Source organism: Elephas maximus, chromosome 1 (genome assembly GCF_024166365.1).
Source record: "Elephas maximus indicus isolate mEleMax1 chromosome 1, mEleMax1 primary haplotype, whole genome shotgun sequence".
Lineage (NCBI taxonomy): Eukaryota > Metazoa > Chordata > Mammalia > Proboscidea > Elephantidae > Elephas > Elephas maximus.
The window spans coordinates 107,174,260-107,198,063 of record NC_064819.1 but is presented as its reverse complement, the minus strand read 5'-3'; the positions used below and the strand labels follow the sequence as shown (position 1 = coordinate 107,198,063).

General features: G+C 44.1%; 2 protein-coding genes and 1 non-coding gene across 3 annotated transcripts in view; 1 reads left to right on the top strand and 2 right to left on the bottom strand.

Moving 5' to 3' along the window:
• Nucleotides 1–10,009, bottom strand: part of BICRAL (BICRA like chromatin remodeling complex associated protein) — a 99,946-nt gene extending 89,937 nt beyond the window's left edge. Inside the window, exon 1 of the mRNA XM_049892293.1 lies at nt 9,988–10,009. The gene's annotated coding sequence lies outside the window, so the exon portion shown is untranslated. The remainder of the gene's footprint in view (nt 1–9,987) is intronic.
• Nucleotides 10,010–10,259: 250 nt separating this feature from the next.
• TBCC (tubulin folding cofactor C) lies at nt 10,260–11,656 on the top strand. The gene has a single exon (XM_049892256.1). It carries the CDS (start codon nt 10,276–10,278, stop codon nt 11,311–11,313), a length of 1,038 nt encoding a protein of 345 aa, XP_049748213.1. The 5' UTR covers nt 10,260–10,275; the 3' UTR covers nt 11,314–11,656.
• A 3,336-nt stretch (nt 11,657–14,992) lies between these two features.
• LOC126058250 (U6 spliceosomal RNA) lies at nt 14,993–15,095 on the bottom strand. Its single transcript, XR_007513152.1, has one exon. It is a non-coding gene; the product is annotated as a U6 spliceosomal RNA (small nuclear RNA).
• Between the last annotated feature and the right edge of the window lie 8,709 nt (nt 15,096–23,804).

Below are 23,804 nucleotides of genomic sequence, written 5' to 3'. Positions count from 1 at the left end.
AGCCCTGGTGGCACAGTGTTTAAAGTGCTCAGCTGCTAACTGAAAGATTGATGATTTGAACCCACCAGCCACTCCGCGAGAGAATGATGTGACAGTCTGCTTCAGTAAAGGTTAAAACCAAAACCCAGTGCCCCCGAGTCGATTCCTTGGAAACCCCATGGGGCAGCTGTATTCTGTCCTGTAGGGTCACTATGAGTTGGGATTGACTCAGTGGCAGTGGGTTTGGTGTATTTTCTTTTGAAGAGGTTGGAACCTACGACCCCAGGTGTTACACAGTAGAACTGAGCTCCATAAGGTTTTCTTGGCTGTAATCTTTACAGGAGCAGATCACTAAGTATTTCTTCCATGGAGCCGGTGGGTGAGTGCAAACTGCAGCCAAGCACAAATTCTTTGTACCACCAAGAGACCTTGAAAAACATTAGTTGATAGTATTTCAAAGAAAAGTGTCTTCTTATAGTAAACAATGAAATCCTACCTAAAAAACAGAACCTTAAATCTTCCAGGCAGAAGAGCTGAAGAGGAATATTTTTTTTTTTGCTTCTTATTTAATTTTCAACTGCCAGGACCCTTAAAAACCATTTGATTTTAATGAATAAGCATTTGTACAAAAGCCTTTAAACTACCTAAAAAACTCATGGATCATTATTCTTTTTACACTGAAGAAAGAAACTGAGGCAGAAAAAGTAACACCTCCTGCAATCTGTATTAAAAACTCACATTGGTCTGAGAGTTAAAAGTTGTCTGTGTCTTTTTAAAAAAAATCTTAAAATTATTGTTGCTCCAGAGGAGTACCCTCCTTGGCAAGGTTACCACAAGGATTCAATGAGGTAATATAAGGGAAGTGCCTGTCTCATTTAGGTTCTTGGATGATTTTTTGCTGAACATGCTTGATTCTCTGTGTGTCCCATGGGCTCATTCATTCATTAAGCCCCTGCCCTGCTGGCCTAACGGAGAGCAGAAGATCCCTCAGTCCCTACGGGCTGCTAAGGAGTGAGCCTAATGTTCTGGGGCTCCACTGGTAAAACGAAATATCATCACGAACTAGGATGCCAGAGTACCTTGGCTGGGTGTTGTTATTTCATTTATCCATTCGACAGAGAGTTACTGAGAGCCTCCCAAGCCAAACCAAAAAAAAACTCAAAAACAAAAAAACCAAACCTGTTGCTCTCAAGTCGATTCCGACTCATAGCGACCATGACGTCATATGCTAGGCAAGTGGGGTGTAAAAAATAGTAGACACAACCACAACCTTCATGGAGCGTACAGTCAAATCAGAGCTTAGTATTTGTGAAGTCACTTCACATTCCATTAACAAATGTTTTGTACTGTCTTATCTGTAAGAGAGGAAGACTAGATCAATGTTTCCCAAGAATGAGGATTTCACAAACAATAAGGCTTTCACAGAAGAAACACCGAAAAAAAGAACATAATAAACTGAATGAAGCGTCATGAATACAACCACTTGTTGTTGCAGTTGTGTGCCCTCCAGTTGACTTGGACTCATAGTGATCCTATAAGACAGAGTAGAGCTGCCCCACAGGGCTTCCTAGGCTGTAATCTTTATGGGAGAAGACCCTCACATCTTTCTCCTCTGAGGTGGCTGGTGGGTTCCAATCTCTGACCTTTCAGTTAACAGCCAAGCACTTAACCACTGTACCACCAGGGCTTCTTATAAAGCCATTATACAATCTTTTTTTTTTTTTCTTCTACCATAAACCACTTAAAATTTGTCCTAGTATTAAAAGATTCCCAAGGGCTTGACCAAGGAGCCCCAGGGATGCACAGGGTTAAAAGCTTGGCTGCTAACTGAAAGGTCAATGGTTTGAATACCCAGAGGCTCCATGGAAAAAAGAATAGGTGATCTGCTTCCACAAGGATTACAGCCAAGAAAACAATATGGGGCAGTTCTACTCTGTCACATGGGGTCACTAAGAGTTGAAATTGACTTCAGGGCACACAACAACAAGGGCTGGCCCAGCTCCGTCTTTCTAGGATTCTTTGATTTTCTTTTGCAGGATTGTTTACATGTAAATATAACCCACATAGCCCCCAGAATAGCAAAAGGGCCAGAAACCTGTTCTTAGGAGAATCATTAAAGGGCCCTTTCTGAAAAGTTCTTGTAGTACACACAGGGAATTCTGGCCCCATCAATGACCTTAAGGGCTGGGAAGTACAGTTCCAGGAACGGAAGGCAAAAAGGAACCTGACAACTGTTGAGTGCCTACCAGAGGTCTGGCCCGATACTTGATGCTTTTCCACGTTACTTTACACTTTACACGTTAACATCACAATAATCCTAGGAGAAATACATTTTTTTTACAGCTGGAGAAAACTGAGCTCAGAGAGGTTAAGTATCATGCCCACTGTCACACAGTAAGTGGCTAATCAGAATTTAAACTCAAATCTGTCCCCTATTACTATCACCTCATCATGCTAGTGGGAAGAGACATGAGAAAGAGCAGATGAAGAACAGTTTGAAAAGATTTATGTACCTTTTGACATGAAAAGAATTTGAAATTATATTCAAAAGACGATTTAGATGGCGGACTATATGCTGCTTTATCACAGAGTCAACGGCTTAGGTACCTCTTTAACTAGACGTCTTTCCTGATCAGCTCAGTATATTAAATGCCCTCTTCTCTGTCCCTGGACTCCTTCAGTTCCTTACCCTAGAAACAAGAACAAGTGCCCTGACCCACTTCTAATCACACGCTTAAGACAGGCCTTGCTTCTAGCCCAGCTCTTCATCCATTAACTCATCTACTTAACAAGCATTTACTGTGCACCTCTTGTGTACCAGCGGCTGTGCTAGGGGATACAGCATGGAATAAAACACACGCCTGCTCAGAGGAGCCCAAGCTGCAGAAGAGAGACCTGTAAATAAACACTACCTGACCTTATCCAGAACCAACGGAGGAGAGAATCACAGGCTTCCCAGAAGGGAAGATGTGTAAAACAGATCTTGCAGGAGGCAAGTGCCTTGCCACATAGAGGTGATGAGGCACGGGGTCACAGGTAGAGCCACTGGAGGGCCACGTGTAACACAGAACTGCCCCAAAGGGTTTTCTAGGCTGTAATCTTTACAGAAGCCAATCACCAGGTCTTTCTCCATGAAGCTGCTCAGTGGGTTGGAACTGCCAACCTTTTGGTCAGCAGCTGAGTGCTTAACCTTTGCGCCACCAGGGCACCTTATCCACTGCCTGGCACGTGCCAAAAAACCAGTTGCCATCAAGTTGATTTCAACTCATAGCGACTCTACAGGACAGAGTAGAACTGCCCCATAGGTTTCCAAGGGTGTAATCTAAAAAAAAAAAAAAAAAATTTTTTTTTTTTTAATCTTTATGGAAGTAGATTGCCACATTTTTCTCCTGCAGAGTGGCTGGTGGGTTCAAACTACTGAACTTTCGGTTAGCACCACCAGGGTTCCTTTACCTGGCACACAGTAAATGCTTGTATAAATGTTGGCAAATCTATTTATATACATCACGGTGGATTATCGCAGATTCTCTGTGTCCTATGGGCTCATTCATTCATTGAGCACCTGCCCTGCTGGGCGATTCTTCCATCCCTCTAAGTGCATCTTGCTCCTCCCATCAAAAGGTGGAGTCTCTTTCTCTGTCTCCTGGAATTTGGGATGGCTTTGTGGTTTGCTCTGAACAGCTGAATAAATTAGAAGTGACATTGTGCCAGTTCTGGCCCAGGCCTTAGGAGGCCTGGCAGCTCCTACTTTTGCCCTCTTGGAAGTCAGCCATCATGCAAATAACCCTGAGCCAGACTACTGAATTAGACTACTGAATGCCAAGAGACCAAGTGGGAGAGACAGGTGAGGTACCCCAGCCGAAAGCCAGCACCAAGGGCCCAGACGTGTGAGTGAGGCCATCTCCTAGATCTCAGCCCCAGCTAAGTCCCCAGAATTGTGGGAAATAATTGTTGCTGTTTTAAGCCACTAAGTTTTGTTTGTGGTTTGTAACACAACAATAAAAAAAAACTAAAACATTATCGAAGATAAGAGATCACTGAGGAGATAAGGACTCATTTTAGGCCTTGCTGAATATGAAATATTTTAGATAGTAGATAAACCAACCACCCAGTTGCCGTTGAATCGACTCCAACTCATAGTGACCCTGTGTCAGAGTAGAACTGCACTCCATGGAGTTTTCAGTGGCTGCTTTTTAGGAAGCAAATTGTCAGGCCTTTCTTCCAAGGCACCTCTGGGTGGACTTGAACCTCCAACCTTTTGGTTAGCTGCGAATGTGTTAACCATTTACACCACCCAAGGATACCTGCTCATCCTCCTATCTATAGCTAATCCTTCCACCTGAGTTTTGGGCTCCACCCCTCCAACCTTTTCAGGATCCTCACATTAGGGGCTTTACAATTCTTTCTCCTCTACTGAAGCTTTCCTCTTAACTGGACCCTTCCCTTTGGCCTTAAACATGGAAGTTCTTACTGTAAAAAGCAAAAGTCTTCCAGTGGTGACAGTCTCCCTACAAGAATATGCCTCTTGTCTCCTTCACCCTCTCCAAAAGAGAAGAGAAAACACAAGAAGAAGCACCTACGCAGAGCCCTAATTCCTACTCCATGGATGTGAAATGTCCAGCCCAAGCCCATTGCCGTCAAGTCGATTCTGACTCATAGTAGCCCTAGAGGACAGAGTAGAACTGCCCCATAGAGTTTCCAGGTAGCACCTGGTGGATTCGAACTGCTGACTTTTTGGTTAGCAGCCGTAGCTCTTAACCACTAGGCTACCAGGGTTTCCATGAAATGCCCAGGACGCTATAAAATCATCATGGTCTTTAGCCATCCACAAACAGTAGTTCTGCGTTACAGAAGAGTGCTCCTTCAGATGGATGGAAGCAGCACTAAAAACACCCTGAATGAGGATGAATGGGAAACCATCCCAATACACATATTTTGGGTTAAAAACAAAAAAACCTCAGTGGCTTCTTCCCATTTTTCAGCTACTACCTTTTCCCCTTCACACTCAAACTTCTCCAAAGAGTTACCTGTGTTTGTTATGAGCTCCATTACACCTCCCCCCTCTATTTCTCACCCCTGGGGCTCCTGCCCACCACACTTCTCTGACATAGCTCTCCATGAAGTTACCTGTGACCTTCGTGAGCCCATATAGCTAGAAGACACTTTTATGTGTTCACCTACTGGTCCTTGTTAATTCCTACTCACCTAGAAAGCCTCACCTCTGGCCCCTTTGAAGCCTTCACTGACCTTCCCAACAAGGTCAGTCCCCCCACTGAGGGCACCCCCTGTACCTCTTTCCTTTATAATGCTTATCACTGTTACAGTTTTACATGTTTGTGATTATTTGCCTAGATAAAGCCTTCTCAAGGAGGACAGGGACTTCGCCTGTATTTACCTTGGCAGCCTTAGGGCCTCTCTGGCTCAGTGCTGGGTACAGTTAGTGCTTTATAAACAGATATGAGATAAACAAACATGTGCCAGGCTCTGTGCTAGGCTTAAGATGCACAATGGTGAAAAAAGTTCCAGAAGGTGAAGGATGTTGAGGGGAGGACAAAGCTAGGGCAAAGAGAGAAGGAAGAGTTGTTTCTGTACTGCTTCTCCAACTAATATGGAGCCTTTTCAAGAACAAGACATGCCTTCACAGCTGTCATCTTTCACTACCTTTGTGTCTCAGAAAAGTCAGTGACCAAGGCAGAAGAACTTGCCTAACATTTGATACTTGACAAATGTTGTTGTTAGCTGCTGCTGAGTCAACCCCTGCCTCATGGCAACACCATGCACAATGGAACAAAATGTTCTGCGCCATCCCCATGGTTGGTTGCAGACTGGACCGTTGTGATCATAGGGTTTTCACTGGCTGATTTTCAGAAGTAGATCGCCAGGCCTTCCTCCCTAGTCTGTCTTAGTCTGGAAGCTCTGCTGAATCCCGTTCAACACCACAGCAACATGCAAGCCTCCAATGACAGACAGGTGGTAGCTGCACATGAAGTGCCAAAACCCATTAGAAATGCCCGTTGCCGTCGTCTCGATTCTGACTCACAGCAACCCTATAGGACAGAGCAGAACTGCCCCATAGAGTTTCCAAGGAGCACCTGGTGGATCTGAACTGCCGACCTTTAGGTTGGCAGCTGTAGCACTCAACCACTACACCACCAAGGTTTCCACATTAAGTGCACTGGCTCGGAATTGATCTGGTTCTTCAGCATGGAAGGTGAGAATTCTGTCACGGAACATATAGAGCTCTTTAATAAATGTTTTACATCCAGTAGACAGTCAGTGTTTGCTGAAAGATGAATAGGCGTTACTTCCTTTTGGTATCGAGTTTCTAGAAAACAGGGCCTAGATCTGTTTTATTAGCCTAGGTGTGGCTGGTACCTTCCACTTGCACAGGGCCCCTGATAAACTTCACAGAACAGCAAAGGACCAATTATTTCCCTGCTGTCTAACCACACTCAACAACTTTTATTTTGCTTAAATGTTTCAGTTAGCTATTTGTTTATTTCCTATGGTGTGTAACTATAAAACCAAAAAAAAAAACCAAAAAACCCAGTGCTGTTGAGTCGATTCCGACTCATAGTGACCCTATAGGACAGAGTTGAACTGCCCCATAGAGTTTCCAAGGAGCACGTGGCGGATTTGAACTGCCGACCCTTTGGTTTGCAGCCGTAGCACTTAACCACTACACCACCAGGGTTTCACATATAACTATACACACATGATATTCACTCTGACATTAAGAGGCCAAATAAAGATGACAAATATTCAGAATCTAACAAATACACTATGGGATACAACCAGCAAAATCCTGTGGGAAACTCAAAAAAAGAAAAAAAACCCTTGTCGTCCAGTCAATTCCTACTCACAGCAACCCTACAGGACTGAGTAGAACTGGCCCTTAGGCTTTCCAAGGCTGTAATCTTTACGGGAGCTGACTGCCACATCTTTCTCCCGTGGTGTGTCTGGGTAAGCAGCCAAGTGCTTAATCTCTGCACCACCAGGGCTCCTTGTGGAAACTCTACTGAACAAATAATCCAGTTTCTTCAACAAGACAATTTAAAGAGAGAGAGAGGGAGAGAAGGAACCCATACATTAAAAGTGATTTAAGGTATAGATTAACTAGACACATTGTATGGAGCATGTTTGGATCCTTATTCAAATAAAATAACTGTTAAAAAAATAAGAAAGAAAATTACAGGATAACCGGAGTAATGTGAATATAGACTGGGAATCTGATGATATGAAGGATACATACATACACACATATACACGTATATTTTTAAATTAGTGTGGTAATGGTATTGTGGTTATATGTTAAAAGGGGATCCTTTATCCTTTAGAGATATGTACAGAAATAGATTTTTAAATAACATAATGTCTGGGATTTGCTTTAAGATATGCAGGGTGGGGTAAGGAAGTGGCTGGGTTTTAGAACAAACAAGGTTGTGAGTCAGAAACTGTCGAAGCTGGGTGACGACTATACATGCATCCTCATAACTTCTATTTTATGTATGTTTGAAACTCTCAAAAAGTTTTAAAAAATCTAACAAATAGAACCATAAAGCATCTAAATTACTGTTAAATAATTTTTTGAAAGTCTCTAACACCTTGGAGGGTGCCCTGGTGGCGCAGTGGTTAAAAGCTCAGCTGTTAATCAAAGGGTCGCTATGAGTTGGAATAGACTTAACAGCAATGGGTTTGGTTTTTAACACCTTAGAATTCTTTCATTTTTCAAGATGTCTAAAAGAGCAGTACTTTGATTCACAGGCCCTTTAAAGTATCTTTGAAAGTAGGATTAAGAACACACAACAGCTTGCCTTTTGCCACATTCCTGCTGGAATGCATCAACCTCTCTCCTTCCATCAGAACGGGCACTTACCTCTGATGAGCTGGGGTCCATTTCAAGGACGAACTCTGAACTGACAGCCCTCAAATGTCAGAAAGGATGCAAACACAGTAGAGCAATGTCAGAGGTATCACAGCCTTTCCAGTGCTTTGGAACCCAGAAATGTAGCTTTATATTCAGGTCTTGACCACCTAACTTAGCCAGCATCAGTGCTGGGGCTAGCCTGCATCAGTTTTCCAAACTGCCCGGAACAGACCAGGTCAACTGGATGACCTGTCAATTTTTGACCTTCACAACTTCACTTCTTTCTTTCAGAAGTTTGCATTAGCCAACTTAAAATATTCAGAAATTTCCAAAGTCTACTGGACTCTACCGCCCAAACCTGTTGTTGAACAGAAGTGAAGTTCTTGGAAATGTTTAATTCCCCTTCTGATACAGCCAACACTTAAAGCCATTCATAGAGTCACTATGGGTAATACAGAAATGTCACTGGACTCCAGCTGAAACCTCCAGGTCCAATCGACAGATCTTCTTTGGCTACAAATTTTCTCAATTTGAGCAGGACAGGTTCAACTGCTGAAAAACTCAAGGGAAGCAGTGAGACTTCTTTTCCCAGCAAAGTCTTCTCTAAGCCCTCTTTGGTCACATCAATACTTCATAAAATAGCTATTACACTGTCTTGCACAAGACAACCAGCTCTATTTCATTCACCAGCCTCGCACCCATAAAAAACAAAACAAAACCCCATACCTTTGTGAAATAAGCCTGTTTTGAAAAAACAAAGTCTCACCCGTGATAACAAGGCTAATGAAAACGACGAATATATATAAGGACAGCATTTTTCCAGCATCCCTGTCTCCATTGGGTGCGCCTACACACACATAAATACACAAGATTCCCCCCTCCTCCCGCGCGTAATATGCCACAAGGGTGACCACTTCTGACTCTCAGAGGAGAAATACTCTGTTCAACCCGGGTGTTGTCGTTTTGTGTGTTTGTTTGTTTCAAAGGGAAAGCAAGGAGAGTGGGGCGTGAAAAACTGTGGTCAGTCTTAACCCAGATTTAATTCAACAGCTCCCATTTCCTTCAGTCCTTCTCTGCATCCAATTGCAGGTATATCGGTGAAATTTCAAGTGGCAGTTTCTTGGGCAGTTTAAATACACCAATTAAAAACAATGGAGGCTGGAGAATGGGGGCGGAGATAAAAGTGAAACCGAAGGTTGGAAGAGCGGGCCCCGCTGCAGAGCTCCGCAGAGCTGAACGGAGCACAGGCGGCGACCGCGCCCGGGCAGCCAGCTGCGTCCGGGGTCCTCGCCCTGCCGCTGCTCTGGGCTTTTGCCAGGGGCTGCGCCGTCTGGGCGGCCCACTCACACCTCCCGTTCGTCCCGACTTTAGGCTGGGCTCATTCACTTCCGGTGACAAATCCCTCCCACCACCTCTAGAAATAATGTTCGCAGTTCTCCCCTTCGCCTTCCTAAACTCCGACCGCCCTGCACAGAGCCACCGGGCCGAGGAGGGGGTCTCCCTTCAGCTCGGCCAGCGGCGCCCAGCCGCGAAGGGAGTGGCCGGGAAGGGTGGGAGAGGGCGTGGGAGGAAGAGGAAGGGGGTGTGGAATCGCACCCTTCCCCGCCCCCACCCCCTGACTGCAGCAATTGGCCAAAAAAATAGTAATCCGTTTCTAGACTCCCCCAGAGCCCCCCGAACCCGGTTGCAGTGAGGAACCCAGTCTCTCTCATCGCGGTGCCCCTCGCCTTCTCCCGCCCCAGAATCGGTCTGTGGGGATCCAGGAGCCCCCAGGCCGCAACGGATGGGGGGGGCGCGTAGAATGAGGGTTATGGGGCGGCAGGAGTGGGTTGGGGGAAGGGGTGATGGAAGGAAAAAGAAAAAAACCAGCGGCATGCAAGCAGCTCCCTAGCCAGCTGTTCCAGCTGCCGCTTCCTCCGGCGCGGGCCGGGCGGTGCAACATTACCCCCCCTCCATCTTTCTCACCACTACCTGTCCCACCACCCATCACACACACACATTCCGCCCCCCCGCCCCAGTATCGGATCTCCGGCCTGTAAGGGGGTAGCAGGGAGGAGCTGGGGGGAGGGGGAGGCCTGCGAGTTTCTAACCTTGTTCTTATAAACAAACCCACATGTGCAGCTGCCGCTGCTGCAACTCACCCCACAATCCCGGATATAAGTCCTGCCCCTTTAAGAGAAAAAAAAGCTTCCCCCGCCTGCCTACCACCCCACCCATCCACAAGGACCTTTGTCTCCCCACCCCCACTTGTCAGCCTGCCCCGCCCCCGTCCCCGCCCCCTCCGACGCGAAGGAACCAATGAGCGAAGAAAATAAGGCCAGGGGCCTGACGTCAGCATGGCCAACCAATCACAGGACGGCTTGGTGGGAGGCCTCACGGAGGGCGCGCCCAGAGGAAGGAAGGCAAGAGAAAGGAACCCTGAAGTCAAGATGGAGAGTGGTAGTTGCTCAGCTGCCGCTGTGGGGAACGGGGACATGCGATCCCAGCGGGACCTGAGCCTGGTGCCTGAGCGGCTTCAGAGACGTGAACAAGAGCGGCAACTGGAGGTGGAAAGGCGGAAGCAAAGGCAACAGAGCCAGAAGGTGGAGGAGGAGAAGAGTGACTTTTTCGCCGCTGCCTTCTCCCGGGAGCGAGCGGCGGTGGAAAAGCTTTTGGAGGGCGGGGAGTCCGCCGAGCGGCTGGAGGAGGCGGCCGCCCGACTCCAGGGGCTGCAGAAACTTCTCAACGACTCGGTTTTGTTCCTGGCCGCCTACGAGCTGCGGCAGGGACAGGAGGCGCTGGCGCGGCTGCAGGCGGCCCTAGCAGAGCGGCGCCGGGAGCTGCAGCCCAAGAAGCGTTTCGCTTTCAAGAGCCGGAGGAGGGATCCCGCACCCGCCACCCAAGTGGACGCGGCTCCTGGTGCTCCGATGGCAGAAGGCATTCTGGCCTCTGCATCCTCCATGAAGGGGGAGCGAGGCTTCGGCTCTGTCTGGGTCTGTGGCTTCTCCAATCTGGAGTCTCAAGTCTTGGAGAAGATAGCGGAAGAGCTGCACCAGCGCGACGTCCTTTTGACCGAGCTGAGCAACTGCACGATCAGGTTGTACGGCAATCCCAATACCCTGCGGTTGACCAGGGCCCGAAACTGCACCGTCCTCTCCGGGCCGGTGTCCACCTCTGTGTTTTTGGAGGACTGCAGTGACTGCGTACTGGTCGTGGCCTGCCAACAGCTCCGCATCCACACTACGAAAGACACCCGCATCTTCCTGCAGGTGACCAGCAGGGCCATTATAGAGGACTGCAACGGGATCCAGTTCGCCCCTTACACCTGGAGCTACCCGGGGATCGACAAGGACTTCGAGGGCTCTGGCTTAGATCGGAGCAAAAATAACTGGAACGACGTTGACGATTTCAACTGGCTGGCCCGGGATGTGGCCTCCCCAAACTGGAGTATTCTTCCTGAAGAGCAGCGAATGATCCAGTGGGACTAAGCAGTTGTCACTCTGTTCATCAGTTCTACCACATATTCCGTGTGGGACTGACTCCAGCTAATGAACCCCAAAGTTTACTTTTTATCCCATTTTGCATGTTTTCGGGATATTAAGGCTAGAAATTGTGGTAGGCTCTACTTGTGATTTCCGTTAAATTCACGAAAGGCGTAATATTTTAAAACAATTTTGTTATTTTGGTACTGACTAGAAGGTTTTATTTGATTATGATAGGTTGAAGAAGTAAGGGGAGAAGGGTGTGGGAATGTGTTGGTTTTTGTTTTTTATTTTGCTTCAAATGAAGGTTTACAGAGCAAATTCGTTTCTCATTAAACAATACACATACTGTTTTGTGACATTAGTTGCCAACCCCATGACATCAGCACTCTTTCCTTCTCAACCTGGGGTTCCCTGGGTGTGTTGATTTCTAATGACTTGTAATATTTAAAGCCTAGTACAGTGCATGATAAGGCAGGCCTTCAATTAATATTTAATAAAGGAATTCAGTAGGGCTCTTTTCTCACACCAGTTGCCGCCAAGTCGATTCCATTGACCCTATGGGACAGAGAACTGCCCCACAGGGTTTCTACGGCTATGATCTTTACAGAAGCAGACTGCCAAGTCTTTCTCCTGTGGAGCAGCTCGTGGATTCAAACCTCCGACCTTTTGGTTAGCAGCCAAGCGCTTAACCACTGCACCACCAGGGCTCCTTAGTAGGGACATACCAAAAAACCAAACCATTGCCATCAAGTCAATTCCGAAGGGTAGAACTGCCCCATAGAATTTCCAAGGAGCAGCTGGTGGATTTGAACTGCTGACCTTTTGGTTAGCAGCTATAACTCTTAACCACTGCACCACCAGGGCTCTAATAGGACTATAGTAGCCAATTCATGTGGAAGTATAGTATCAAACCTGTGCAGAGTACTGAGAGTTTTTTTTTTTTAACTGAAAGCTTGACTTACATTGGTATTTCTCAAGAGAGTGCTCTAAAGACTCCTCTTTTTTTTTTAGCTACATATTAGCCTGGCCTTCTGGAATCCAGCTATTTATTCATTGACTTGTTTGGGCCCAAAGCTTTGGCGTGGATCCAGAGAGACTTATGTTTCTTGCCAACTATAAGGCCTAAGTAATTATAGCTACCAATTTTTTGTGCACTTTAAATGTCATAAACACTGTTCTAAGCACCTCCCTAATGATGAGGTAGATTCTGTTAGCACCATTTTTCAAATGAAGAATCAGGTAAGTAACTTAGTTGCCCAAGATTACACACACACAGCTCAAGTGGTGGACTAGGATTTGAAAAGCCGGTATCCTGGCTCTAGAACTCACTTAACTACCAAAACATACTGGTTTTTAATAGTGTTAGTTGAGTTGGAAAGAACACTTCCAAGGTTACTATTACCCCTGCTGTTGAGTCGATTCCGACTCATAGCAACCCTACAGGACAAAGTGGAACTGCCCCATAGGGTTTCCAAGGCTGTAATCTTTGCAGAGGGAGCCCTGTTGGTGCAGTCGTTAAAGGACTAGGCTTCTAATCAAAAGGTCGTCAGTTCAAATCCACCAGCCGCTCCTCAGGAGAGAGATGTTAATCTGCTTCAGTAAAAGTTACAGCCTTTGAAACCCTATGGGGCAGTTCTACTCTGTCCTCTAGGGTGACTATAAGTTAGAATTGACAGCAGTGTCTGAAGCAGACTGCCACATTGTTCTCCCTCAGAATGGCTGGTGGGTTCAAACTGCTGACCTTTCAGTTAGCAGCCAACTGGTTAAACACTGTGCCACCAGGGTTCCTCCCAAGGTCACTAACCAAACCAAACCCATTGCTGTCCAGTCAATTCTGACTCATAGCGACCCTATAGGACAGAGCCAAACTGCCCCATAGGGTTTCCAAGGAGCACGTGATGGATTCAAACTGCCAACAGCAGCTGAACTCTTAACCACTATGCCACCACGGTTTCCCAAGTTACTAGGGGGGGCAAGTTACTTTTCTTAAATTCTTAGGCATAGTTATACTAGCTGTCATCTTAAAGGGAGTTGAGGCAAACATCCATCTAAGTTAATTTTTACACTCATTTTGCCAGAACTCTCTATTTTACTGTTACAAATTTGGCTTTCTGCTATCTACAATATTGTCTGGTATTCGTAAACAAAGTCTTAAGATATTTTCAAGGAGCTTTTTTGGGTCTAGTGGCCTTATAGCTACAGAATGGTTTTTATTTAATAATTACCTCAAGCGTTAAGGTATCTGAAGGACCTTAAATATTTATATATTTAACACTTGTATAAACAATCCAAGAAAGAATTTAAGGTGGCTTCTGGGATTTGTGAAATGTAACAAAACAAAAACAAATGACTAGGAGGAACATACTGGAGGCTCAAAGGACACCAGTAAAGACTATATCTTGCCATGCTCTGTTCTGTAGCCGGAGGTGAATCCGAACAGTTTTTTTTCTAAACTATTAGCTGACTTGAAAAAGGACCCTAATTAGCTTCACAATGTGTAACATCCACAAAGAAAAAAAAGTCCACACACACACAAAATTCAATTGCTTAAGATAAATAATTTTGATAATAAAAGGAGACCATATCTAACAAAATCCTTAACCATATCTTCACATTAGGAACTACGACCAGTATCCAAAGGCTATGCTCCTGAAGATTGTTCATAAGGTCTATGGGTAGGACAAATGATTTGTGCTCGTCTAGTAACCAAAAGGTTGGCCCCGCATAAGAAACGGTCCTGGCTATCTGCCCTTGTAAAGGTTACAGCCCAAGACACCCTAAGAAGCAATTCTAGTCTAACACATGGACTCTCCTAAATCACAAATTAACGAAACAATATCAACAGCAAAATAAGGACTGTTAGCATAACTCCAAGTAGACTTCACTAATGGAGTTGCAATTCATATTTGTGGACCGATATATATATATTTTTATTGTGCTGTAGGTGAAAGTTTACAGCTCAAGTCAATTTCTCATACAAAAACTTACATTGTTATGTGACATTAGTTGCTATCCCTTAAATGTGACAGCACACTCTCCGTTTCCATCTCGGGTTTCCTGTGTCCAGTTCCTGTCCCTTCCTGCCTTCTCACCCTGCCTCTTCACAGAACCCACCCATTTGGTCTCGTGTGTCTGATTAAACTAAGAACTACACTCCTCACAAGTAGTATTTTTTGTTTTATAGTCCAGCCTAACCTTTGAAGAGTTAGCTTCGGGAATAGTTTTAATTCTGGGTTAACAGAGTGTCTGGGGGCCATAGTTTCAGGGGCTCCTCCAGTCTCTGTCAGACAATTAAGTCTGGTCTTTTTATGTGAATTTGAATTCTGCTCTGCACTTTTCTCCTGCAGTGTCCGGGATTCTTTGTTGTGTTCACTGTCAGGGCAGTCATTGGTGGTAGCCAGGCACCATCTAGTTCTTCTGGTCTCGGGCTGATGGAGTCTCTGGTTTATGTGGCCCTCTTGTCTTGGGCTAGTATTTTCTTTGTGTTTTTGGTGTTCTTCATTCTCCTTTGCTCCAGGTGGATTGGGACCAATTTATGCGCCTTAGATGGCTGCTCACCAAAGTGGGATGCAGAACATTTTCTTAATAAACTTTGTTATGCCAATTTACGTAGATGTCCCCCCAAACTATGATCCTGGAGCCCCAGCCCCAGCTACTCTGTCCCTCAAAGTATTTGAATGTGAAAAGTATGGAACGCTCCATGAATTCGCATGTCATCCGTGTGCAGGGGCCATGCTCATCTTCTCTGTATCGTTGCAATTTTAGTATATGTGCTGCTGAAGCGAGCGTTGGACTGATAATTTCTACAGAAAAGTTATTAACCAATTGCATTTAAAAAATAAAACCCCTTTGACCTTTTGCAAACCCGCAGTTGGTAATAGATAGTAGAAATCACAAAATCCTAGCAGTTTGAACCATAATTGATGTGAGTTTTTAATCTTAGCTGAGCTTTCATTGCTGCTCAGCAAGCCTGCTGTGCCTTCCTGAATGGCTCACTCCACATTCCTTATGCCAACTATATCAGACCTTTTTCTTCTTTTCTAAAGTTCATAATCTTACCACCTTAACTCTACTGACCTCACCTGACTAATAAGTTATAGGCCATCCAACTGGCACCCCCTTGTTGCTGTTGTGTGCTGTCGAGTGGATTCCGACTTACAGTGACCCTACAGGACGGAGTAGAACTGCCCTGTAGGGTTTCCAAGGCGTAATCCTTAGGGCAGTGGATTGCCAGGTCTTTTCTCAAGAAGAGCCACTGGTGGGTTCAAACTATAGTAGCTGAGCTCTTAACCATTGTGCCACCAAGGATCCTTAACCAAAAAAAAAAAAACAAAACCCTGTTGCCATGGAGTCAATCCTAACTCATAGTGACTCTACAGGACATAGTGGAACTGCCCCCATAGGGTTTTCAAGGAGTGGCTGGTGGTTTTGAACTGCCGACCTTCAGGTTAGCAGCGATAGCTCTTAACCACTGCACCACCAGGGATCCTTACCACCTCCTTAACATCCCTCAATACTTGAAAATATTTACATCTTCCCTGGGTCCTTTTCTTTCTTCCTTTCTAAAAACCCTGTTGCCATCGAGTCAATTCTGACTCACGGTGACCCTTTAGGACAGAGTAGAACTGCCCCACAGGGTATCCAATACTGTAGTGTTTACGGAAGCAGATTGCCACATCTCTCTGCCACAGAGCAGCTGGTGGGCTTGAACCCCCGACCTTTCTGTTAGTAGCTGAGCACTTAACCACTGCGCCACCAGGGCTCCTCTTTCCATTCTGGAAGTGTATTTTCCTCTCCTCACAGCTACCTCTTCACTTGTACACATCCCCTCCTACCTTTTGTGAGTCTTGCCTTTTTGTTAGCCATTTTCTTCCTCTTTCGAAACAGCCAGATCTGAGAATAGGTTTCCTTGCACTCTGCATATCACTTAATGATGTTCCAGCTCTTTCCCTACACTGTCAGCCATCTTAAAGGAGCAGCTGTGTCCACCCACACCTATTCCACCTTTGTAAAAAAATAATAATGATAAAGGAAGAAAAAGATGTCTTTTACCTCTCTTTTCTCTGCTGAAATTGCTTTCAGATGTTATCGTGGCCTAATCACCGAATCTATTAGCCCTCCCCTTCCCCTCGCCCTTCATGCTTTCACTCCAGGCACAGTTCACTACCTTCTCTCTTGACCTTTATAGCTTTGCTCTACCCTGGTTCTGTTATTGATAGCTTCTTTCTCTTCTGTGGGGTTCTGGTGTCTTATAGGCCCTAACAGGAGCCTTGATGGTGAAGTGGTTAAGCTCTGGGCCCTAAAAGCCATTGGTTGGAAGCCACCAGCTGCTCCATAGGAGAAAGATGTGGCAGTCTGCTCCTGTAAAGATTACAGCCTTAGAAACTCTATGGGGGCTGTTCTACTCTGTGCTAGAGGGTCACTATGAGTCGGAATCAACTCAACAGCAATGGGACGGGTTTACATGCCCTAAATATGGGTGGTGCCTAAAGTTTCGCAATTAGCCTCTTTTGTGTACGTGCTCTCCAAGCCTCAAGTTTTACGTATGTGCATAATCCTGCATCTGTATCCCCTGCCTCTCAAATTTCATATATTCTTAAATGTTTCCATTTTCACATCTTTTGTTCCCAAGTTCTGTATTTCTCTTAATGACATCACTATTCTCCAGCCACTCAATTCCTACCAGGGTCAAGCAGGTAAAGCAAATAAGTAAGGCTGCTGGGCGTAAGTCAACAGGAAGGTAGGGGACCAGGTGACTCAGCAGACAAGTTCAAACATTTTTACAACGTTGTACAGACCAAGCCAAACTTACCTGCAGTGTGCACCTGGTCCCTGAGCCAGCCAATTTGTAATGTCAGACTTCCAAATCATGTCAGTTCCAGTCTCCCCTATTCATCCCATCTTCTCCAATCTTTCTGCTGTTTCATTAGTTACTTTTTCTGCTGTTTCATTAGTTAGGTGCTTATTGTATTTCCCCCTAACTACCACAACTGATTTTTTTTTTTTTTTTCAGTGTCCACCTGATTTAATTAGCTCACTCTTCATCAGCATCTCTCTCCCCCCCACTGACCAGTCCTTTTCATGCCTGATGATTTGTCTTCGGGGATGGTTCCCGTCCTGTGCCATCAGAAGTTCTGGGGAGCATTGTCTCTGGGATTCCTCTAGTCGCAGTCATACCTTAGGTATGGTCTTTTTATGAGAATTTGGGGTCTGTATCCCATTGGTCTCCTGCTCCCTCAGGAGTTGTCTGTTGTGCTCCCTGACAGGGCAGACATCGATTGTGGCCGGGCACCAACTAGTTCTTCTGGTCTCAGGATAATGTAGGTCTTTGGTTTATGTGGCCCTTTCTGTCTCTTGGGTTCTTAGTTGTCATGTGACCTTGGCGTTCTTCCTTTGCCTTTGCCAGGTGGGTTGAGACCAATTGATGTATCTTAGATGGCTGCTTGTTGGCATTTAGGACCCCAGGCGCCACAATTCAAAGTGGGATGCAGAATGTTTTTATAATAGAATTATTTTGCCCGTTGACTTAGAAGTCCCCTCAAACCAAGTTCCCCAGACCCCAGCCCCTGCTCCGCTGACCTTTGAAGCTTTCATTTTATCCCGGAAACCTCTTTGCTTTTAGTCCAGTCCCATTAGGCTGGCCTTCCTTGTATTGAGTGTTGTCCTTCCCTTCACCCAAAGCAGTTCTTATCTACTGATTGATCAATAAAAAGCCCTCTCCCTCCCTCCCTCCTTTGTAACCACAAAAGTATGTGTTCTTCTCCGTTTTTTCTATTTCTCAAGATCTTATAATAGTGGTCTTATACAATATTTGTCCTTTTGCCTCTGACTCATTTCGCTCAGCATAATGTCTTCCAGATTCCTCCGTGTTATGAAATGTTTCAGAGATTCGTCACTGTTCTTTATCGATGCATAGTATTCCATTGTGTGAATATACCACAATTTATTTACCCATTCATCCGTTGACGGACATCTTGGTTGCTTCCAGCTTTTTGCTATTGTAAACAGTGCTGCAATAAACATGGGTGTGCATATATCTGTTTGTGTGAAGGCTCTTGTATCTCTAGGGTATATTCCGAGGAGTGGGATTTCTGGGTTGTATGGTAGTTCTATTTCTAACTGTTTAAGAGAACGCCAGATGGATTTCCAAAGTGGTTGTACCATTTTACAATTCCACCAGCAGTGTATGAGAGTTCCAATCTCTCCGCAGCCTCTCCAACATTTATTATTTTGTGTTTTTTGGATTAATGCCAGTCTAGTTGGTGTGAGATGGAATCTCATCGTAGTTTTAATTTGCATTTCTCTAATGGCTAATGATCAGGAGCATTTTCTCATGTATCTGTTGGCTGCCTGAATATCTTCTTTAGTGAAATGTGTGTTCATATCCTTTGCCCACTTCTTGATTGGGTTGTTTGTCTTCTTGTGGTTGAGTTTTGACAGAATCATGTAGATTTTAGAGATCAGGCGCTGGTCTGAGATGTCATAGCTGAATATTCTTTCCCAGTCTGTAGGTGGTCTTTTTACTCTTTTGGTGAAGTCTTTAGATGAGCATAGGTGTTTGATTTTTAGGAGCTCCCAGTTATCTGGTTTCTCTTCATCATTTTTGGTAATGTTTTGTATTCTGTTTATGCCCTGTATTAGGGCTCCTAGGGTTGTCCCTATTTTTTCTTCCATGATCTTTATCATTTTAGTCTTTATGTTTAGGTCTTTGATCCACTTGGAGTTAGTTTTTGTGCATGGTGTGAGGTATGGGTCCTGTTTCATTCTTTTGCAAATGGATATCCAGTTATGCCAGCACCATTTGTTAAAAAGACTATCATTTCCCCAATTGACTGACACTGGTCCTTTGTCAAATATCAGCTGCTCATACATGGATGGGTTTATATCTGGGTTCTCAATTCTGTTCCATTGGTCTATGTGCCTGTTGTTGTACGAGTACCAGGCTGTTTTGACTACTGTAGCTATATAATAGGTTCTGAAATCAGGTACAACTGATTTTTTTAAACATAGGTAATTCGTGTAAAAGTGCCAAAGGATTATGGTAAAAAGTAAATCTCCCTCCCTGTTTTGTCCCCAGCCATTCAGTTCTCTTTGGAGGCAGCCACACTTTACCTCTTTATTTTGTATCCTTCCAGAATAGTCTATTCATTACAGACTTACGTGCAATATAGCCTTTTATTCTCCCATCCAAATAGAAAACCCAAAACAAAACCTGTTGCTGTTGAGTGGATTCCAACTCATAGTGACCCTATAAGACAGAGTGGAACTGCCCCATAGAGTTTCCAAGGAGCAGCTGGCGGATTTCAATTGCCAACCTCTTGGTTAGAAGTGGAGCTCTTAACTACCGCACCACCAGGGCTCCACCATCCAAATACAAGCGTACTATAAACATACTCTTCTGCACCTTGCCTTTATTATTAACATCATTATTGGGGACCTTTCCATATAAGTACACATAGAATCATCTCATTCCTTTTAACCACTGCATCGTATTTTGTTACATGGACTATGCTATACTTATTTAACTAGTCTGTAATTAATGGACGGAACACCCTGGTGGTCTAGTGGTTAAGTGCTGCAGCTCCTAACCAAAAGGTCAGCAGTTTGAATCTACCAGGCACTATTTGGGAACTCTATGGGACAGTTCTACTCTGTCCTATAGGGTCACTACGAGTCAGAACGGATGTGACAGAAATGTTGTTTTTTTTTTTAATTAATGGACATCTAGGTTATTTCCAATCTTTAGCCATTAGAAGAATGCTACAATGACTATCCTTACACATAAATTAGTTAGCATGTGTGCAATTATATCTGTAAGCAATTCCCAGGAGTGGAATTGCTGGATCAATAGGCATGAACGTTTACAATATTGATAGATATTATCCAGTTGCCCACCAAAGAAGCTTATGAATTTACACACTCACCAACAATATCTGAGAATGCTATTTCTCTACATCCTTGTCAACTTGGTGTGCTGTCAAATTTCTGGCTCTCTCTCTCTTTTTTGTCCTATAATCTGATAGTTACAGAATGCTGTCTTCCAGTAATAGCAATTGTAATCATTTTCTAACCGGTCTCTCCATCTCCAAATTCTAGACCATTCTGCATGTGGCTCCCAAGTTTGTTTTCGTAAAGTGTTTTACTCCCAGTCTAAAATCTTCTGAGATTCCCATTGCCTTATGGACTCCCCTGGCCTGGAAGACAACCCCTGCTACCATCTGTTCTCAGCCTACTGTTCTTACATGATCTTTTACTGTTTCATCACACACGCTTCATGCTCCAGCTAGTCTGAACGAATAGCCATTAATCAAACACACCATCAGTCAGGGACCTGGCAGGAAACAGAAGGCACACTCAAAATGGATAATTTAAGGAGTGCTTTTAATAAAGGGGCTATTTACAAAGCTGTGGGCAGAACTTGGGAAAAGCAATAAGAGATGGTGTGATACCCATTATCACCCATGGGCCTGAAGGAATAAAACTGTTGCCTGAACTCAGGGAGAGAAAGCATCCCAATAGAGTCTGTGGCCTTCAGCAGAGAGGCACAGCCTATCCATTGTGACCTGGCAGGGGAGAGCCACAGGAATTAAAGCCCCCCAACACCTTTCTAATCTCCCATTGGATGAACCCAATTAGAAACTGCAGGGCAAGGAAGTCTGGTGGCGTAGTCCATATGGGGTTAATTCCCAGGACACAGAGCAGGGTGGAGAAAGCTGACAAACAGATCTGCAGGAGCAAGTGGAAGACAGTTGGCTTGTGTTACATTTCCTGGCCTTTTCTCAAACAGATTGAGATGATGAGGTTCTAAGGAAAGAGAGTTACTATGAAGTGATTTAAAATGGGAGGAGGGGTAGAGGTGTGGAAGCCAGAAGAAGCTCAATGTCATGAAGAGCTATCCCATCAGGCTAGACGGAATAAGGTGCACAAACAAATGATTGTGATAGTTTTTCGTTGAATTATTTTCTTGAAAAAGGCAACTATAGCCCAATGGAAAGAGTCGCTGGTCAAAAGACCTACTTTCAAACTCAAAGTTCCATCATTTATTGGCTGTGTAACTTGAGAAAGTTATTTAATCTGAATCCACCTCCAATTTTTATGACATTTGTTTATTTCTAATGGTAAATGACACCACATTGGTAACCACAAAGCTTCTGTGACTGCCATTTAGGAACTGGGTTTAATCCAAAATAAATATTAATAAAAAAAAAATAGTGATGGCCAATTTCACTGGAAAAACAGATAAATTACCTGGTCAAGACTGATGGCTGCATCTGTGCCTGATAAAAGGAAACGTGATTGATGCACACAGTGTCAAAGAAACACACACACACATCAAGAGAAGCCATTGCTTTGAAAATGAAACATGATGTTTTCAGGCAATAAGAACAACAAAAAAAAAGAAAAGTAGGTGGGGAAGAAACTAAGGCACAGGAAGGTCAAAAGACTTTTCTCAAGGTCAAGCCTGCCTATTTCAAACTCCATAGCACAGCCTTCTTAGAGTTGGAAGTAACACAAGTCAAATATCCTCTCTCTATGGCACTTTCCTCCAGAACAATTGGAACACATTCTCAGTGGTGTTACCAATAATGAGCACTCCCCAAGGGTTCCATCACAACACCAGGACTACTGTCACATCAGCATCGTCGGCAGACGAGCAATGCCTGGAAATCTATCTTGGGAGGCAGGGTGAGGAGATGAGGTACCATAAAAAAATGGAAAGACTTATTACAAAATAATTTAAAATGGGAGTTGGGGCAAGATGTGGAAGTCAGAAGAGGAAACAATATAATGAAGAGCAATCCCATCAAGCAATATGAAATAAGCTGGACACAGATGAGTGATTATTGCGTGATTCCATGCATATGAATTTCAAGAATAGGCAAAACTAATCCAAAGTGATGAAAGTCAGAAAAATGACTGTCTTGGGATGGAGGAGGGACTGTTCTCTTGACAGGAGTATGAAGAAAATGTCCTTGATCTGGAAGGTGGTGTATACAAATGTAAAGATATATTGAGTTGTACATTTGAAATTTGCATGTTTTATTGTATGTAGATTGCTCCACAAAATGCAGTTTGTGTGGGGGGCAGTGCATGACCCAATCTCTGAGGCCAAGTAGTTGCATTCTCTGGTAGGCACAATTTTTTTTTTAATATTATTTATTTTGTTGTTGTTGAGAATGTATAAGTGAGGTCAGGTCACACAATATTTGTCCTTTTGTGATTGACTTATTTCATTCAGCAGAATGTCTCCATGCTCCTTCCATGTGGTAGCATGTATCAAGACTTCGTTTCACCCACTGGCTAAGTAGTACTCCATTGTATGTATGTACCACATTTTGTTAATCCATTCATCTGTTGATGGGCATTAAGGTTTTTCCCATCTTTCGTCTATTGTGAATAGTGCTGCAATGAACATTGGTGTACAAGTCTCTGTTTGAGCCTCTGCTTTCAAGTCTTTTGGGTATATACCTAAGAGTGGAATCGCTGGGTCAGATGGTAGTTCTATTGTTTTCCACAATGGCTATACCATTTTGCATTTCCACCAGCAATGGGTAAGAGTTCCAATTTCCCCACATCTTTGCCAACATTTGTTATTTATTTATTTATTTTTAATCTTAGATAGGCACAATTTTTGAGGAATAGAAAAAATTTCAAAGAAAATGAAATGTGTTGGCCAATTTAGTCCACATCCATGTGATGGCAACACTTAAGAATGTATGACAGTGTGATTAGACACAGGGAATCCCCATGCTCTGAGTCAAGCAATGATTTCAGCAAAGTCATCGTCTCTTTTGAAAAGTTTAAGAAAAGATGAGCCCTCAAAGGAAGAACTTTTCAGAGAGACCAAAGAATGACCTCTACAGGAAAAAACAGGGAATGCTTCCAGGACCAATATAGGAGTACCAAAGACAAGAAAGTTAGCTATCATCTTTTAGGAGGAGAAAGGGAGGGAGGAGAAACTGCATTTTCCCCAGTGTTATTGAAATTCTTGGCGGGGGGGGGAGGGGGGGTGGCATTCATGCACACTATATTAGTAATGGACATTTCCAAGAAATGGAATGTTGAATGACCTTTTTAAGGTCCTTGAGCAGCAGGAATGCTTATGGAGATTTACCAGGAAAATTTCATTGAAGTTTTAGTTTAAGAAGACTGAGTAAAACCAGCTCATGCACAAAAATTCCCCAAAAGGAACACTGACAATCGAGCTTTTTGACTTGTTTGGTTTTACATACTTCATTTATATTTGTCATAAACATATATTTGTATTTTATCCTCATTTTTATTCATCTTCAATTTTTGTATCTTTATGATATGAAAGGTGTTTTCTTCGCAGTGGAAACCCAATCTACAACATTGAAACTCTAGGAAATATGGATTAGACCTGAAATGGCCTGACTCGTGACTGACATTAAGGAACCGATTAAATTGCTGAGTCCAGTAGCACCGCTATGCTTTGTAATGGCCTCCCCTGAGGTAGTTGCCTTGCAAGTCAC

Coding starts and splice junctions, on each gene's coding strand:
- TBCC (XM_049892256.1), top strand. CDS start 10,276: ATGGAGAGTGGTAGTTGCTCAGCTGCCGCTGTGGGGAACGGGGACATG.